Here is a 20,124-nt window from a genome sequence, read left to right on the forward strand (position 1 = left end):
CTCGGTTTTGATTTGGTCAGGACGCAAACGGCTTGCATATGCCCGCTACGAACTTTCCAGGCACTCCGTCTTCATGACATCCACAGAACAAGAAGAGCCCAGAGCGGTTTCCATTTTATTAAATCATATATATGACAACTGTTTGTGAAGGGTTCTGGGGAGATGTTTCACAGACACAGAAGAGCTGACTGATTACTTCTTCATATGTAATGGTGAGAATGTGTGTTACAGTCCAGGTATGCGGGTCTTCCTATCTTCCCAAAGCAAACGTCACAGACGTGTCTATGTGGTGTGGCCCGGGTCTGCTGTATGCTGCAACACACCCTGGCTCCTGTGTATCAAATCCTGACGCAGCACACTTGGGTTCTGAATCCAGTGCGTCGAGTTCCTCTTCCCTCATTCCGATTCTGTGCAGCCTAGTGAAGTCTGATATAGTGTCATCTCATTGCGCAATGCAGACTCCTGTTTGTATTGTTCTGGAGATCAAAGGGGTGCAGAAGTGTAACTCCTAGAGAGAACACAGGGAAACAACAGGCTTAAAAACATACTTTCTTAAAAGCGCTTCTATACCATCAGATTAGGATTTTGGGTCTGATCGTCAAAATGAGCAGGAGATGTGTGTGGCCTCGCTGCCGTTAACGAGCTAAGCAACGTCTAACCTTCCGAAACAATGCAGGACACATGCAACCATTATGCAAGTCCGTATTTAAAACAGCCAGCTATTTCGCTGAATAATAGCCTTTTGTAGATATGTAAACCCCTCAAGATAAAAGGTTAATATAATTTGTGGCGACATTAATTTAGCGAACTCAAAATTGGTTATTTTGACATGAGTCTGAGTAAGACATACAATCCCAAAGAGCTAGCTACAGTGAGATCAACAATGGAAGCATGGTTTATGATGAATGACCAAACGGAGGGAATTTTTATAACATGGATATCTTTTATTTGAACATCGTTCACAACTAAACCGTTTGTCTAACTGGTCTTCACCAGTCCGCACCTGCGTCATACTAGTACAGAGGCTGCGGAGACAGTACTCATCAAATGGCATATTGTGAAGGGTATTACTGCCATCTCCTGGACATCGACATTTTCATCACGTCAACAACAAAAACTCTGTCGTCCAGTCGAGTCCAGTAAAGGACAAAAAGTCCAAGAACAGTCTATATCTGTCCGACCCATTGTTCAGTTTCGCCGTTCTGCAGTTTCACATTTTTAGACACATGATCTGACACAATTATCTGTGATCATTTTTTTATATTTTTTATATTATGTTTGTTATATCCAGCAACACTGAGGATATTTTACCTAAATCAGCTATATCTTTTGACAACAATATCAGATTTCCATACCAAGTTGACATTTGTACAGGACTACCTAATAAATTGCATTGCTGCATCACCTATATGATAACTGATGTGAGATATGCTGTGGAATATTTCAAACTATTTCAAACAGTCTCTCACATTGGCTGGTGTAATGTGTGGTTTCACTGAATGCTGGAATGGATGCCAAAATGGTGACCTGTTGTTCAAGGTCTTGATCTGCAGGTCACTATGATCCACTACGATTCACTATGATCCATGAGGGGTATGGATGTCTCAAAGCCCCCTTAAAACTAATACAAATGCCCTTCAGCCAAGAGACAAAATATGAACCCAAAAAAACAGACACCGTAGACCTTTACTTGGCAAAGCAAAATGTATTTAATAATATAAGTTCCTGACACTTCCATTCAAGAGCACACTAAATGATTACAATTGCTGGTAGGAAAGCATCACAATGCACGGACTTGAACAGTACACTGAAGCCTCAATTCACTCAGCGAGCGACTCACGTTTTCTCACTGAAATTTTAAACTAGTCTTTCAATATATTGCCATCTAAGCATAAATGAGTTTAAAGTATAGTGAACCTTTGAGTTACTGACCGGTAAAAAGAGAACATTGGTATGACACTGAAAATAGCATGCGCTACGCTAGCATGTGCTACGCTATTGTGTCTCAGCACATTCCAGTTAAATGCTGATCCTTGATAATTTGCACCAACCCAAGTCTTAATCTGAAAATGAGGTTTAAACTTTAAAGACAAAACAATTGGAAAAGACCAAAACTGTGCAGACTCTTACAGTGCCATTGGTTTGATGAATTGGTTATTTTTGTGTATTGTGTATTAAGTGTGTTGTTGGGGATGGGTGGACATTTTTATCTGGTACCAATAACAAACTGCATGACAACACATGGAATTAGTAACATAATCTGACGGATTACTCAAAAGGTGTACTTTGATGATTTTGCAATGCTTACAGTTTCATTAGCCAGGCATATTTCATAATAAATGTGTTAGCAAAATGCATTAGTTTGTACAGGGCTCATCCCCCATTGTAAAAATGTAGTGCCTCTCCAGACACAATATTTGATCTAGATAATAGACAGGCCATTTTGATTAGATAGAGGGTCCAAGCAAAGAGAAAGTACAGGCAGTGTGGATTTTTTCCTTCAGTAGGCCATCTGGCGAATGGGAGGGACTCTGAAATAAAAGGAGACAATAAAACATTAATATTAATAGTCCTTAAATACATAAATAAATTAAATGTAAACATGTAAATGTACTACATATGCAATCACTGCACTCCAAAGATGTTCAGGTTGTCATGGCACCTTCAAGCGTATTGATCTTCATCCTTAACTTCCTTGGATGCAATTTCAACTGCCTCCTGAATTTCCTTTTTCTTCTCTTCTGATTCTGGAGGTAGCACAGCCTTCAGCTCACTCTCGATTTTCTCCAGCCTTTGCATGGTCTTCCTTTCAAAGTTATCTTTATTTTTCTTCACAAGATTTCTTATTCCTTCTTCAGCATCATTGCAGGAATTTTCCATATATGTTCGCTCACTGAGGAACTCTGGGTTATTGACATCCAAAGCCATGAGTTTGCTCAATCTGCCAATTCCATCCATCAGATACTTGGCAGACACCTCGGTGTATGTCCCTGCGATCATATTAACCAGGCTGACGATGTTGGACGCCTGGAAAGCCTGGTTGTAGATCGTGTCTTTCAGAAACATTCTGGAAGAGTATTTAAATGTTGTGCTGGATGCCCTCTCACCAGTTTTGGCAAAATCTTTCAGGGACTTGCTCAGGCAGGTCTTCACAAGGTTGGAAACCATCTGGAAGAAGCGCACCAGCTTCTGCCACTGCTCCTTCACATTTCCCATCGCTCGAAGACCCTCAGACAGAATTCTTATGGTCGTGTTGAAGTCTATCTCTTTGACTTCACAATTTCTCAAGGTGACAAGAATTTCGAGCAACTCTTTCTTGTTTTTCTCCATGTTCTCAGCACTCGTCTCATATATGTCCCTCACTCTGTCAAGCTGGGCTCTGCTCTGCTCTATTCGAAAGCGGGCATTATCTGAGGCCATCTGGCCTGCAGACTTGGAGCCTGAACTATTTTCTTGAGTTTGAGATATTTGTGGTGGTGTTACGGGGAACGGTGAGCAATTAGTCGCAGATTTGCTCTTGGTATCAAAAACCATAGCATCTTTCTTCAGAGTTGTCATCAGCGCTATAATCTCTGCTGTTTTGGCATCGTTGGGCTCTGCTTTAGGTGCATGGTTCTCCAGTTCAGAGCAGATAGCGATGGCCTTGGTGCACAATGCCAAAGCTTCAGTTTTTGGCTTGCATTCTTTTTCCTTTTTTATTGATTCTGAAATTGTCACAAACTGGTCCTTACACCAATTGGTCTTTGCTTCCTTAGTTTTCTCATCAATTATTTCAGACCACTTGATTTGGTCTCCATCAAAAAGGCTATTGAGGCCATCCACTAAGGACAGGATCTGGGTTGATTTGGCATAAATATTGTTTTCTGTGATTGGGTCCTTTCCTTTTGGTTGTTTAGACTTGTCCACAAAATTGGTTATCAATGAAGGGAGACCAGTTGGTGCAGTGATCATGGATGTAATCCCTGATAATAAAGTTGTAACACTGTTTGAAAGTCCTTCCACAAAATTCATTCCAATCATTTCCCAGCCACTGGGCATTGAGGCCATTGATGTTTTGAAGCTCTCCTGTGCCTCCTCCAGCTGCTTGCTCATGTTCTTGAAGGCCAGGTCGGCACGTTTGTTGGCCTCCTCTGAAGCTGCTTTCCTTAGTTTTGATTCTTCAATCTTCTTTCTGACTTCCTCCAACTCAGTGCCGTACACCTGTTTTGCACTGGTGCAACATTCAAGGAGCTCCTGGATGAGTTCAATGACATCAGTGAACTTGTTCTCTGTTGACGCAGCCAGTTGCAGGCAGTCATCAGCTATGTTTGTAATGTTATCCAGCTGGTCTGGGAGCATGGCCTGCACAAGCTTGTCATCATCCTGGAGGAGTAACCTCACTGCCGTCTTGATGTATTTTGGTACACTGTTGGTGAAGAGACGAATCTGGTCCATATTCTTGTGTGCCTCATTGAATGCACGCCACCCAGAATTGCACACTTGCATGAGGCAGGCACGGAAGGAGTCAGGGTATTTGACATGTTTGAAACCTCCCTCTGGGCCCCCTTTACGAATAGAAAAATCTGTATTGGAGGAGATGAAGATCAGCTCTGCCAAAATGGCTATGGACATTGGTGCTGGTGTCAGGTACTCCTCCCAGTTGGCATACGGCTGCATCAGGAGTTTGGTTTCCTCTCGGCAGTCTGCTGCTGTAGTGAGACCTTTTGTCACTTTAACAATTGAGGTTGCCATAGTTTTTTCCTTCCTAGAGAAACATAAAATGCAACTTGTTATTGCATCTATATCAATACACCTCTTTGTGTACAAAATTGTGACTTAACCCTGTTCGAGAAAATCCACTCTTAGGCATGGGAACATTATTAAAAATGATGAAAAAGGATCATAGCCCTCGTAGCTTTTAATGTCTTCAACTGGCATCTTGGTAACCTGGGCAACAAGTTTGCACACACGAGCTGAGAAACTCCCCAGTCGTAAGAAGCCCTCAAACAGTGTTGACCGATCAGATTCACTTTGGTTGTTAAATCGACTTGTGTGTTTTTTTTTGTAAACATTGAAGTTTGTCAAAAACCTCTTCCGCACTCAGCAGCCATAGATCAAATCAGCGTGACGTCACAACAGCAAATAAGTAGTAGCCTCTGCTCTGCTGCCTACTGACGCTGAGGAATATGAACAGGAGGCAGTGTTTTCCTTGTCATTTAACCAAGTCAATGTTGGAATATAAAAATAATTTGTGAAAACTGAACGAAATTGTTTTATTTATATGATTAATACGATGTGGTCTAGCTAGCCAATGTAATGTGAACGTTAGCTTCACCAAAGGTGACTGGAACAAATACAAAGATCGCATAAATAATGACTAATACTCTTATCACTCTTAGAAGACCCAAAACCATGAAAAGTGAACTGAAACATTGGAGGCCAGCTAACTTCATTATAATCAACTTTCAATTTGGCTGTGCTTTAAACTAATAGCCTATAACGCAAACATCCTGCAACTAAAAAGGAAATGCATCGAAATAAGCTCGCAAATTTTCGCGCTTTCTGAGCGCATTTAGGTACGTCCCATGAGACGGACTAGCCGAGGGTAGGTAACTTCATCTTTGTTGTTGCTTTTGGTACACCAATCTAACCGTGCACTCGTAACTACGATATATATATATCTAGTAATGAAAAGCTGGATGTCGATCATTTACTGTTGATATGGAGTCTTGTAATTTTGTGGTTGCAGAACGATTTAATGCTCCATTTGCTTACATGAAGTTGCAGTACTGCCTCCTATCATGAAATTAGGAGTATACCGGAAATGCAATTAAGTGGGACATCCACTTTCCCTCCCCATTTATCCACATAATTAAACTGAATTAAACCATTTAAACGAATCAAACCCGTTGATCGATTAAACACCGGAATGTTGATTCATCGCTCAGCATTGGCTGTTGAGAAAAGAAAGCAAATTCACATATACAGAAGATCCATTTGAATGTTTATAATGTGAAATGCTGTAGAAATGTATCCTGAAATATTCAGATTGATGGCTTGATAGCTAGCTAATGTAATAGCTAGTTTAATCTGATAATACAGTTAGACCATATTGTCTTTTTGAACCTTGGCAAGTTCATTTTGCTACCCGCCTTGTATTGACAAATAATAACTTTAGGCAGCTAATTGGCCAAAATAATTGTACTAGCTACCTCATACCGGCTGGTGAAGAGGTGGGGAAACAAAGCCATATTTGTTTGTTCGTCATATACATTGTTCAGAGCAAAAGCGATTGCAATTGACAATATAATTTAGCATCGCAATATAAAATAATATTAGTTCAGACTATTAGGTATAATGTTTTAATAATGAATGTAATAAGTCAGGTATTTAGTGGTATTCGGCATTCTGATGCGATGTATGAGGATTAAGAATTCAACATTTTAGACAACATATCATGTAGCTTGCACCTAATTTAAATGGTAGCATTACCTCACAATATGCAAGGTGCTTCGTTCTGGTTCAAACATTCTATATTTCTTATATCCTCAAAGCAAGGCTATATTGGTAACACCATTCACTCACACACTCATACCTATGGGCAGTTTAGACTCACCAATCATCCTAACCTGCATGTCTTTGGACTGTGGGAGGTTAGACGGAGTACCCGGAGGAAACCCACATAGAGAACAGGCAAACTCCGCACAGAGAGGCCCCGGCCGACCGGGATTCAAACCCAGGACCTCCTTGCTGTGAGGCGGCAGTGCTAACCACTGCACCATCCGTGCCGCCCACAAGTAGCCAAATTAAACCATTTAAACAAAAAGCATTGATTAATTGCTTGATTGTTTATTGCGTTACATGGACAGTAGAATGATCATATTCTTTTTACCCTAGTAGCCAAGCTGCCAACACTGTGTCATTCTGAAACACAAAGTGAATGTTGGATATCTCACCAATGAGTTTGGAGCTCTTGTTCTGTGGTATAGTTGCAGTGGTGCTGGTGGTCTCAGGTGAGATGCATATTGTTCTGACCCAGCTGTATATATACACCTTGCAGAGGGCTGGGCCTGTTCCTCTTTGAGGGGAGAAAAAAGATCTGATGATTGATTTCTGCAATGAGACGTGAAGATTTTATCACATTTTTGTGTGTTGAACGATAAAGAGCAGAACCGTTGTTGCGCAAGTTGGAATAATTTCTTCATGGCTTCTTTCTGTATATCGTAGTTCTTTGGAATATGAGGCCATTTAATGTTATAATTGCAATATGCAAATACAAATAATACATTTTACTACTTTTAACATAAGCTTACTATAGTATGCTTTTATCCATCCATCCATCCATTATCTGAACCCGCTTATCCTGATCAGGGTCGCAGGGGGGCTGGAGCCTATCCCAGCATACATTGGGCGAAAGGCAGGAATACACCCTGGACAGGTCGCCAGTCCATCGCAGGGCACACACACCATTCACTCACACACTCATACCTACGGGCAATTTAGACTCTCCAATCAGCCTAACGTGCATGTCTTTGGACTGTGGGAGGAAACCGGAGTACCCGGAGGAAACCCACGCAGACACGGGGAGAACATGCAAACTCCGCACAGAGAGGCCCCGGCCGACGGGGATTCGAACCCAGGACCTCCTTGCTGTGAGGCGGCAGTGCTACCCACTGCACCATCCGTGCCGCCTAGTATGCTTTTATTTCCATGCTTATGTTAAAAGTTGTAAAACGTATTGTTTGTATTTGTATGTCTTCTTATTAATATTCTACCCTTTGTGGCGATTTGTTCCTTTTACATGACATGACATTTTATTTAGCAGACGCTTTTATCCAAAGCCACATACAAAACCGTGCATATCAAGGTCATAGAACAAGCAGAACAGGTCGGATTAGGTACAATTCAGATATGATCGGTTATAAAGCCATGAAAACAAGTCTAGTACACAAGGGCCAAGTCTGTAAGTAATAAGAAAATACAGTACCGAGACAAATACAAATTCAAAAGTCCTAGATTAAAATACAAAATACAACACAAGGCTAAAGATACATACAGGTGAAAAATGATGGCTATAGACTATGGGACTCTCACAGATGAGTCAAGGTACAGCGTGAAGAGGCAAGTCTTCAGACTTCTTTTGGGAATAGGGAGGTTGTTCCACCTCTGCAGTCAGGACAAGCGAGAGCCATTCACACTGCTGGATCACTGGGGCGAGGGGTGGAGAAGCTCTGCAGTCAGGATGGAGATCTGGGGACTGTGCAGGCCACTGGAGAATTCACTGACATGATCATGCGTCAAGTACCATGGAAGTGAATCTGAAGTTACTTCGGACTCCATATAATTACGTTATGAAAAAAAGCCGATAACCATTGCAGGATTCATGCAATAGCAAATGGAAAAGATGCTAGTTAATTAAACAAACTATGGAATATGAAAAGACTTCTTTTTGACATTTTTGCTTGGTTATTGTAAATATATGCATAAACAAATATACAAAATAAAGTAATAAACATGCAAGAATCTCAGAGAAAAGACTTTAAAAACAAGGAATATGTTATGTTGTTTAAATTATGTTCTCATGAGGGTGTGACTTTGCTGTAATTAGAGATTCGCTGAAAAGAGAAGTTTAGAAAAAAGAAAAAGCATTGTTATCATGAGTAACAAAATTTTGCAACATTGTTATCAAGATCAGTGTTTCTAAAAAAGTTTTGTTTCAGGGGATTTTTACCAGCAGTCTTATTGTCGGTGAGGGAAATGCATGTTCAGTTAGATTCAGGTTGGGTGATTGACTTGGCCAGTCAACAACATTCCACTTTTTCCCCCCTGAAAAACTCCTTGGTTGCATTAGCAGTGTGTTTCGAGCATAGGTTTGGAGTCTTCCTGCTGCAAGGTTAAGTGCCTTCCAATGGGTTTTGAGGCATTGCTTGCATCTGAGCAGACAAGATGTTTCCATGCACTTCATAATTGGTTGTTAGTGGTCGCATCATCAGTAAAGACAAATGAGCCAGTTCCAGTGGTAACCATGCATGCCTACACCATAACCCTACCTCCTCCATGTTTCAGAGATGAGGGGGGTGTTTTGGATCACCCATCTGGTGGGGAGGATGAAATTATATATTTACAAAAGTTTTATTTTATTTTTATTGATTTAATTTGTTTATTTAACAGGGACAAATGCATACAACATTGCTTTATGTATAAAATATAGAGTAGATGCCATGGATACAGGTTTCTAGCCATGGCTAATTTGCAACCCCTGTCCCAGGCCAGGCTTTTTAACGTTAAAACAGGAAGTACAGAAGCATTTCACTTAAAATAATACCAAAACATTAAAAGCAGTACAGATAAGACTAAAATGGGGACAAACAATAAAAAGACAAAAAATAATAATAATAATGTTAATAATACATAAAATCAGTGTTCACAGACTTGCTTCAGTTTCAGCCATTGTTTTGTTATGTGTGTTTAAAAACCTTGAGCTCTGTCAATGTTTTAATTTCAGATGGTAATGTGTTCCAAAGTTGTATACCTCTGACTGACCAAATGTTGTTCTGCGTTTTGCTGCTTTTCATTTTCCACTTGTTATGCCTCTGGTTCTGAATCCACTGTTTTGTTTGTTTACCAGTTGACAGAGTATTTCTGGGGCAAAGTGGTTTACACACTTAAAAAGAAGTTTAATAAATGATAAATTTCCAAAACTGCAAATTTACAGAAAAATGTTTCTGTAAAATTAAGCAATGGTGCTAAAGTAACTGGTTTCTGATCCATCACTCTCAGTGCCTGTTTATATAATGACCTGATGGGTGTAGTTGTTGTTTGGTTGGCCTGGCCACAAGCGGTTATACAGTATAATAAATGAGAAAATATCATGGCATGCACAAACTGCTGTGCTACCTTCATAGGTGTGTAATGTCTAATTAAGCGGGAGCAATTTAAATTTGTTTTGACAGTTTTGCGCAACCTCTTTACATGTTTATCGAACTTAAGCTGCGAGTCTAAAGTAACACCTAAAAATGTTATTTCATGTACCTCATCTCTCTCTTGCTCGTCAATCTTTATTCTAAAAGTTTCATTGAATTTATTTTTATTAAAAAGCACATTGAGACCGTCTTATTACAGTTCAAAGTCTGATGATTATTTCAGAGCCACTGTGACACACCAGACATTTATTTTGTGAGCATCTCTGCTGTCATATGAGGGTTTTTTGCACGCACATATATAATTGTGTCGTCTGCATACATTTGGCATCTAACTCTTTTACTGATATCAGGTAAGTAATTTACCTATAAACTAAAAAGTAAAAGGCCTAAAATTGAACCTTGTGGAATTCCCATTCGGCAAGTTTGGACAGATGACTGGGTAGAACCTCTTCTAACACATTGATCTCTGCATTCAAGATAAGATCTAAACCAGGTTATTGCATCGTTTGAAAAAGTAAATTGTTGCAGTTTATTTAAAAGAATGTCGTGGTTCACAGTATCAAAGGCTTTTTTTGAGTCCAAAAATACTGCTCCCACTACACTGCATCTAATGACTGTTTTATAGTTTCAGTGAGGTAACAGTTTGCCAACTCTGTTGAGTACCTTGGTCTGAATCCAAATTGTTTGGGGTGCAGAAGGTGATTAATTTCAAGGTAATCAACAAGTTGTTTAGCAACTGTTTTTTGAAGAACCTTTGAGAGTGCGGGTAAAATTGAAATTGGTCTGTAGTTAAGAGACCTGGTCAAGTGCTCCAGACTTAGGAATTGGGGTGATAATTGCCATTTTCCAGTGCTGAGGAAACTCATTTTGGTCTGAATGATGAATTCACCACATGCGTTACTAACGTTGAGAGAAGAGAACTGTGTTTTTTTATAAAAAAGGTAACCAAGCCAAAATTATCCTTGGCCTTAGATTGCCTTCACTGCCTGATAACCTTACCAGTCTCACTTTGATCTACTTCTTTAGGAAAAAAGGATGTTGATTGGTCTCTCAATGTATATATTTTTAACTGTACTGGTTAGAAACTGTACTGGTTTTGAAGCCGTTATCATTGACTGGAGAAAAGGTGCTGGAGAGAAAAGTGAATACACTTTTGAAAGTTGTCATAAAATCAGCAAGACGCAAGTACATTTTTCTGCAAATCTTCTTTTGGAGAACAAACCAAAAACAAACATGAAAACAAATGGTGCTGAAAAAGGCAGCAAAACATACAAAAATACATATTGAGGGGCTCAGTGAATTTGAATTTGCTATGAAGAAATATTCAATAATAATTCCTTATTTAGTGCTCTTTGCACACTCAAAGCTCTTGACAGGGATGAGGGGGAAACACAACCACCAACAAGTGGAAAGCATAAAATCCAGAAATACTGTTACCAGTATTTTATTTTTTAGAGCTGCATGTACTGTATGATTTTTACTGTAGCTGGTTCTTCACCTGTGTTTCTTTGGATGCCTTGTCTGGAAAGCAGTGTGGATAATCGACTATTATTGAATATTGGCTTGCCTACATTTCATGTTGGCTTTTGCGCCTCGTGAAATTAATTAATATGAATATGAGATATGAATACGTAATATCAAATTTTAAAAGCACAGTATGTTAAGTACATGTATGGGCTCACGAGAGAGTGACTTTGGGGTACGAAGAGATGATTTGGAAAGGAGGAGTTTAGAAATAAAGAAAAGAGGCGTCATAATGATGAGCAAAATTTGACAAAACCGCCATCATTGTCTACATCAGGGTTCAGGTCCCCTGTCATGGGCCCCTCTGAGCTCATCTTCATTTTCCCTCATCTCTCCAGAGAGAGAAGAGAATAAAATGTGCATACCATGCTGTAACGTCTCTCGCTAACAATAATGCTTAACAAAAATAATCATATATTTACTTTTTACAACTTAATTACTGTTTGGAGCCGTATTTTGTTTCTTTTAAATTGTCAAAAATTGGAATTGCAACATATATGGATTACCACAATAATAAAACATTGCCAAATCACGAATTGATAAAATCTCGTTTTCAATAGGGCTATGAAGAAATAATTCTGTTCAAAATCACATGTACCCATCATACAAAGAAACCATGGTGACTGTGAAGAAATTTTTGGATTACAACATTACACAATTACAACATAACTAACTGTCATTGTGAATAAGACGAATAATACTTTGTTCATGAAAACATTTTGATATCAATCTAAGGTTGTTGTTGCAAAGGTGGCGTGAAGAAATAAAAAATGTATTGTGTAAGAGACGGCCTTTGTGTTCTGTAATGTATATAAAGAGCCACGTCTGAACATTGTTCATGTCACCAGACAAAGAACACCCCTGCTTTCCTGATTACAGAAGACAATCCAGACACCAACTGGTAAGAGGGACCTTTTTAGCTTGTTTAAATTTTCAGTGTTTTAAAGCATTTTCAGAAGTCATAAAAAATGTCATTGGGTAATACATTGCTATATTTTATCTCTGTGTTCTACCCTATTCAACTTATTCTGAATCTGCTCTGAAATAACTAGCTGAATTAATTTTGGCAAGGAGTCATGTAACGCAATCAAAAATATGTAGAAACCAGTGGAGGCTCCTCCATAGAGGTGGAGGAGGCCTGGCCTCCCCAATAATTTGAGAGAAGAGAGAGATTTAAAAAAAACAATAAATATATTTATTTTATTTATTTATTTTAACAAAAAACATATTTTTTATTTTTTATATTCATATTATTTTAGTTTTGTTCATAAATCAAAATTTTCCCATGGCTAAAACCCAATATTGCAATTGTAAAGCAACAGGCCAGATTTCCCTATCAGTTTGTATTAAGGGAGGCCAGGCCTCCCCTAGGAAATTAGCTTTTCATAGAAGTCAATGTAATGCATTTTTTTTCATGCCAATATGTGATTGGCCAGATCACTGAAAATGGGTGGGCAACGGAGGCCTGGCCTCACCATGCATTGTGTCCAGGGCTGAAAGATTGACATTTTGTTCGTCCAATCACATGCTACTGGTTCATTTGGAATCAACTATCCTTTCCTTTCCTATTCAACACAGAAGCCATTTTGAGAATTCGCTAGTCACTTCAGTCAAACAAACACTCGCCATAGTGGCTACGAGTGTCCTATCAACTTGTGCTTTTCAGGAAATTTAGAGAACACCCCTGGCTATCATTTGGCCAAACACTTTTGCTTAAAACTACCTCGGAAGTCGGCGAGATTCTAGCGCAATTTGAGATCTTGGGCTGGAGATATGCAGATTCCAGATACTAGGGAGTGAGAATGACATTCAATAGGTCATGTTAGACACCATTTGGGATTTATTGAACAGTTTTATTTTTAATGTAGTCCATTTCGTTTTATTACAAGTCAATTTAATAATCTTCCATATCAAATTACCGAATTGTTGCTCTGTGAGGAAATTCACTCTAAATACGAATAGAGTGCTGCCCTCTAGTGGATAACGTTAACGTTAGATAAAGCCAACTGGAACCATATTTTTACATATTTTATATTAAATATATTGAATAAAACTACATATGATAAAGAAAGTGTTATCTTATCTTTTTTATATGCTAAACTTGATTAAATTGGTGATTACATGTTGAAGCTGTAGAAGAATGAAAAATGTAAGCTAAACAAAATTGTTTTTAACTACATAATTAAAATTCCTGCCTTTTACACATGTTCACTTGGCATTTATATTACATCCAAATGTCATTTCTCAGCTTAATTATCAGGCAGGCTCATAGACTTACAGCAATGTCATTTCTTCAGGAAGGCACAAGGCTAAGCTCTGCACAATGAATTTCATCAGCCAGAACTTTCTGACTGTAGCTTACACTCCAAATAGTATGCCTTTGGCCAGCACAAAGACAGATAAGAGAACAGGGAACATTCCATCGCGAGTGAAGTGAGCAAGCGGAAAAAAATGGCCTCCTCAATTCTGGAAGTCACCAGCCTCCACTGGTAGAAACGTATTATATACAACATTCAACTGAACTTGCAAATTAATGAATTTACTGTATCTGTGACAAAATGTTTTAAAATAATAATCAGGGCATCATTCCCCCCATCTCCACCCTGATTCCCATTCCCCTCTTACACATCTTTCCCCTCTATCCTCCTCTCCCAAAAACCCTCTATCCTCTATCCTCCTCTCCCAAAAACCCTCTATCTATCCTCTATCCTCTCCCAAAAACCCTCTATCTATCCTCTATCCTCCTCTCCAAAAAACCCTCTATCTATCCTCCTCTCCCAAAAACCCTCTACCCTCCTCTCCCAAAAACCCTCTATCTATCCTCTATCCTCCTCTCCCAAAATGTGTTGGTGATTCATGAATCTAGGCCTCTTCTTTCCTTGTGCTCATTGCATGCGTCTCTAGCATCAGCAAAATGCCTACAAAAAAATGCCCTCTGCAACCTTTACCGTCGTTGCAGAGGGCAGTGTAATCCTAACCTAACCTAACCTCAGCCTGCCCTAACCTAACCTAACTTCAGCCTGCCCTAACCTAACCAAACCTCAGCCTGCCCTAACCTAACCTAACTTGAGCCTGCCCTAACCTAACCTAACCTCAGCCTGCCCTAACCTAACCTAACTTCAGCCTGCCCTAACCTAACCTAACCTCAGCCTGCCCTAACCTCAGCCTGCCCTAACCTAACCTCAGCCTGCCCTAACCTAACCTAACCCCAGCCTGCCCTAACCTAACCTAACCTAACCTCAGCCTGCCCTAACCTAATCTAACCTCAGCCTGCCCTAACCTAACCTAACCTCAGCCTGCCCTAACCTAACCTAACTTGAGCCTGCCCTAACCTAACCTAACCTCAGCCTGCCCTAACCTAACCTAACTTCAGCCTGCCCTAACCTAACCTAACCTCAGCCTGCCCTAACCTAACCTAACCTAACCCCAGCCTGCCCTAACCTAACCTAACCTCAGCCTGCCCTAACCTAACCTCACCTCAGCCTGCCCTAACCTAACCTAACCTCAGAATGCCCTAACCTAACCTAACACACATATAAGTCATGTAAAAACAAAAATGTCTAAATCCATTGCAATATTATTTAAAACAAAAGATATCTTGAATCTTGAAGCTGTAATTACTACATGGTGCGACCAAAATTTATAAAACATGGTTTAATAAAATATGAGAATCTGCACTTTGAGTTTTCATGCTACAGAAGAGAGCTATCAGAATTGTAAATTGTGGATCATTATTAACCAACCAACACACTATTTATTAACTCTTATGCTTTAAAATGTTGTCATCTTGTTGCTCTTAAAACTGCACATGTACTGTACAAAGCACAGAATAATATGCTTCCAAACTGTGTTCAGAGGTTGTTTGAAATTAGAGAGCCAGTATGAATTTAGGGGAATAGGTATGTTTAAAAACACAAGGGTAAGGACAGGAATAGATGTATTTCTGTCAAAGAGGTCAACCTGAGGAATATCTGTGACAAGGAATGAAAAATGTGTAGTACACTATAGCAAATGTAAAAAAATGTTTAAAAATAAGGCAAATATAAAACTGAGGTAAGATTATTACTGTGTATGAAATGATTAGAACTTTTGTTTTTGTTTCCGTTTTGTTTTTGTATAGCCTAAACCTAGTTGTGAAAGGGTTAACTATTAGAATATTTTATTAAACCTACCGGAAGCTAAAGCTTCAGCTTACACCTTTTCGGCCAATATTGTTATACATTTATTTTGATGTGCATTCATTCTGTAAAATAGTAAATAAGAACCGGAAGAAATTATGACTACTAGTACTACTATTACTGCTGCTACTACTGCTACTACTACTACTACTACTAATAATAATACTGCTGCTACTACTGCTGCTACTGCTACTACTACTGCTACTGCTGCTACTTCTGATAATAATAATAATAATAATAATAATAATGATAATAATAATAATAATAATAATAATATGTTTCTCATCCACAGAGATGTGGCGAGAGCAAGATTTTATCTGGGCTGTTATCCCACAGCTCAAAAATGGAATTGAGCATTTCAAAACCGTTGCAACCATTCTGCTTGCCTACGATGAGTCCAAAAAAGAAGTGCTGCAGAAAGTCATTGTTCAGGCCAAACAGAGCCTAGGACAGGCTGAATCTGCTGCGTCCGGTCAGCTGTCACAGGTGGATGCACTCACACAGAGTCTGACCGTCAGGAAAGGAGAGCTGGACCGTCAGCAGATGAATAAAGTGAAAGAACTGGAAAACCTGAAAAGTGAAAGCCAATACATAGCTGACTGCATAGAGACATTCTCTACAGCTTTAAATAATGCTCGGAGAGCCCGGGATTCTGCTCAGGGAACTCTCAGACACCTTGAAAATAAACAGAGGGAGTCTCAGGCTGTGCGGGATGCTGGAATCGGAATAATGTTCATCCCCATCATCGGAACCATCATTGGTAAGATACTGTAGGAAAATGAAATGCATTTTTACAATTGTTACTGTGGAATTTCCCTCTTTAACACCACAAACTCGACCAATTAGATTTCCGTCTGGTTAAGCATGTGCACCATTGTTGTGTGAGGCCCAGAGAGATTTGTGATTACAGACACTACTACAGAACGGTGGAAGTATTTATTATAAAATGGAATGTATTTCTGATAAAACACTTGCATTGCATGCATACATTTGGCTGGGAGCCATCTTCAGGGGCAGTATTACTGCGATTACTGCCCTGAAGAAGCTGAAATGCACTGGTATTTTAAAGTGTTTTATACTAAAATTCATTTTTAACCCTTTATTTAACCCATTATGAAATAGCACTTTTGTGCTATTTGTGCTGAAATCCATTTGTGCGGTTTGTTTTTATTAACATCAATTCTACAATTATTTTTTTCCAAGTTTAACCTTTCACCTTCCTTTTAGGTAATTGTCATTTTTAAATGACTTTGTCTTATAAGGGGTAACTTTGTCCAAAAAGCCCCAATACATAAGGAAAGTAAATGGATTTAATCACCTATTAACTAGTCTGAATGTAATCAGAATGAATTTTTATCACAGACATGAATGTTATCAAGCCTAGTAGAACAATGAGCGGTCATGAAAATGACTTGTCCCTTGCTTGCAGAGCCCCTCTGCCACTGAGATCTTATACCTACACCTACAATTTCTGTCATGAAAGTCTATCATCAACCTATCCAATGTTGAGGATGTTGAGGATCCATTTCGGAGGTGTTCAAAGAATTGCGGACATACTTAGTCAGTTCTCCCCCGTCAAGTAAATATAATATACTGTATTTATTAGATGTCAGTCGAGTCTTAAACATCGATCTGAGACATAACATTGATAGTACCATGGAGCATGAACTGGCCAGAACTGCAGGGATAGAGCTGTCGAACCCTGCCCACCTGTGGTGGTTCAAAACAAACTTGTGTTTGCAGGTGCTGTCATGGTTGGCGTCTCTCAGCAGGAACTGGATGATGCGCAGTGGTCCCTGAGGACAGCAGAGCAAGAGTTACAGAAGAGCGAGGCCTCAGCTCAGAATTATTACAGAATGTTAGAGGAGAAAAAGAGGCAAAGGACGCAAAAGAAGGATGAGATTGCACAGTGCAGCAGGACCATAGAGCAGATTAAGCAGAGCCTAGCGCAGGTTTATACACAGCGCACCAACATCGCCCGAGCGCAGGAGAAACTCAGGAACGCCGTCAACATGTTAGGCACCCTGGCTGGAAGAGCGAGCGTGGCTAAGACCCTCACGCAGCGAGTCATCTGCCTGCCCCCTGTGGTGAATACACTGGGAGAGATCATTGAACTCATGCTTCAAATGCAGGGAGATAGAAGATATGAGCTCCTCAGTGATCCAAAAGTCAAAGCTGTCATCCTTAGCCTGCAGGAAATCTATAAAAAACTTTCAGCCATTAAAGACCTGCAGACATTAAATGAAATTCAGTTTTATTGATGGAGACCCATGACACATTCCCATAGGATACACACTCACTGAGCACTTTATTAGGAACATTTTTACTTTATTACACCTTATTCATGTGATCATCTCATCAGCCAATCGTGTGGCAGCAGTGCAAGGCATAAAATCATGCAGATACAGGTCAGGAGCTTCAGTTAATGTTCACATCAACCATCAGAATAAGGGGAAAAATATATGATTGAAGTGACTTTGACCGTGGAATGATTGTTGGTGCCGGACAGGGTGGTTTGAGTCTCAGAAACTGCTGATCTCCTGGGATTTTCACACACAACAGTCTCCAGAGTTTGCAGAGAATCATGTGAAAAACAAAAACAAACATCCAGTGAGCAGCAGTTCTGCAGAAAAGCCTTGTTAATGAGAGGTCAGAAGAGAAAGGCCAGACTGGTCAAAGCTGACAGGAATGTGAAAGTAACACAATAACCACACATTACAACAGTGGGTATGCAGAAGAGCATCTCTGAACACACAAAGCGTCAAACCTCTAAGTGGATAGGCGACAGCAGAAGACTTAATCTAATCGAAGTCTAGAAAATAAGCCCTATAGATACCTAATAAAGTGCTCACTGAGTGTTTATCAAATGGTAGAAATATGTTGCCTACATACAGTAAATACATTATTCAATAATTTGCTTCACACACAATGCATGCACTTAAATTATGTTCCTGTGATTATCAATGATCGTTATATCAATATGTGAACTAGATATGGGCCAAATGATGTATACATTAATGCTTTCTACATTTTCTCATTTGCATGTGGCTATGCTTAAGTTTTAAAATGTATTTTTGCATTTTGCTTACTAATATGTAATGGCATGCATCATAAAGCATTCTGGATTGGGCTGTCTGATAGAACTAATGAGGAAATCATTTGTTTTAAAGTGTCAACAGTGTTTTCCAGAATTAATTTAAATTGCTTCAACATTTTGTGGTGTTCTCTTATGCAATATTTAAATTTGATTGAAAAAGTTTCTCGAAATAAAGTGCGACGGCTACTTTACAAGAACGGTTTTGGAAATTATTTATTTGGGCATACTGGTGGTTCCTCTGGCTCCAGAACATTGTGTGAATCTTTGCCAGTTTCACCTCAAGATCTTCTGATAGAGAGAGTGGCCAGCTGGGTGATATTATTTAGATAAATATGAAAAATACCACATAAAAGAAATCAGACACATACTTTTCTGGACAGCTCTAGTGGGTCTGTCACTGCTACATTTTCAGGCATTGTACTCCACAGTGACAGCTGTCTGTGAACTGAAATAGGTCCTGATATTTGTGTGTAATTTACATTTTGCAAATGTCCACCTCCTGGTTTTACTGAGAGAACTCACCCATCGCACAGACAGTAGCCTATATTACAATATTGTATGTTCTCTCGGTAGTGTCATCAAGCAAAGGGAGTTCCTGTACACCTCTTCCCTACACCAGGAAGTGTAGCCAGAACGTTGTACAATCAGAGCCATTTAAAAATAAAAATAAAATTCCTGGAGGGCTGTGGCTTCCTCCAGAAACAGGTGTAGGTCTCTGGGGGGAGGCTCCAGGCTTCCTCCAGAAACAGGTGTAGGTCTCTGGGGGGAGGCTCCAGGCTTGTGTTGGTGATGCAGGACAGTGGGAGCTTGATCATGGGAGTCCTAGAGAAAGTCAAAGGTGAAAGGTCATTTGTATTCCAGCCATGGAGGCACCTGCACAAAATCGGCATAAGAGGCCCATACTGAGGATTTTTTTAAAAATAAAACATTTTTACACTTTTATCCCACACACAACTCTGTAACCCAATACCAGAAAATATCAATAAATCTCCTGATAAATTATGTATTTTCCTAAAATATATTTATTGGCTATGGAGTTGATTTAAAAAATAAGTTAAAAAAAAAAAGTCTGTGAACGATGTACTTAATGACCTTTTGTATAGCGGTATAGTCAGAAAAATAGAGCAAACCAGTAACCTATACTAGCGTTATTTTAATTACAGAAACATTCAATTGCATTTTATTAGTTCAGAATGGTAAAAGGAATGTCGCCAGTTTTAAAACCGCCAGTTTTGAAGACAGTGAGCTTGAAAACTGGAAGAGGAAACTGGCCTTAATCTTGCAGGCTTTAAACCGGAGCTGACAACCAGAGAGCCAGACCAGAGAGAGACCTGCATCGTTAGAACAGTGGTCTCCAACCCGGGACCTAGAGAGCTAAAGGGCCTACTGGTTTGAAGGTGAAACCAAAAACCAGCACACCCAG

The 20,124-nt window shown here is 39.5% G+C and overlaps 2 protein-coding genes across 2 annotated transcripts; one reads left to right on the top strand and one right to left on the bottom strand.

Moving 5' to 3' along the window:
- Positions 1-1,685: 1,685 nt before the first annotated feature.
- Positions 1,686-6,983, bottom strand: LOC133135671 (uncharacterized). The gene is made up of 3 exons (XM_061252856.1): positions 6,936-6,983; positions 2,663-4,744; positions 1,686-2,531 (listed from the first exon to the last, which is right to left on the bottom strand). The coding sequence occupies exon 2, from the start codon at positions 4,729-4,731 to the stop codon at positions 2,665-2,667; it is 2,067 nt and encodes a 688-aa protein (XP_061108840.1). The 5' UTR covers positions 4,732-4,744; positions 6,936-6,983; the 3' UTR covers positions 1,686-2,531; positions 2,663-2,664.
- Positions 6,984-12,273: 5,290 nt separating this feature from the next.
- Positions 12,274-18,898, top strand: LOC133135350 (uncharacterized). The gene is made up of 3 exons (XM_061252279.1): positions 12,274-12,327; positions 15,897-16,364; positions 17,348-18,898. Exons 2-3 carry the CDS (start codon positions 15,899-15,901, stop codon positions 17,863-17,865), a joined length of 984 nt encoding a protein of 327 aa, XP_061108263.1. The 5' UTR covers positions 12,274-12,327; positions 15,897-15,898; the 3' UTR covers positions 17,866-18,898.
- The last annotated feature ends 1,226 nt before the right edge of the window (positions 18,899-20,124 follow it).

Source organism: Conger conger, chromosome 8, assembly GCF_963514075.1.
Source record: "Conger conger chromosome 8, fConCon1.1, whole genome shotgun sequence".
Classification (NCBI taxonomy): Eukaryota; Metazoa; Chordata; class Actinopteri; order Anguilliformes; family Congridae; genus Conger; species Conger conger.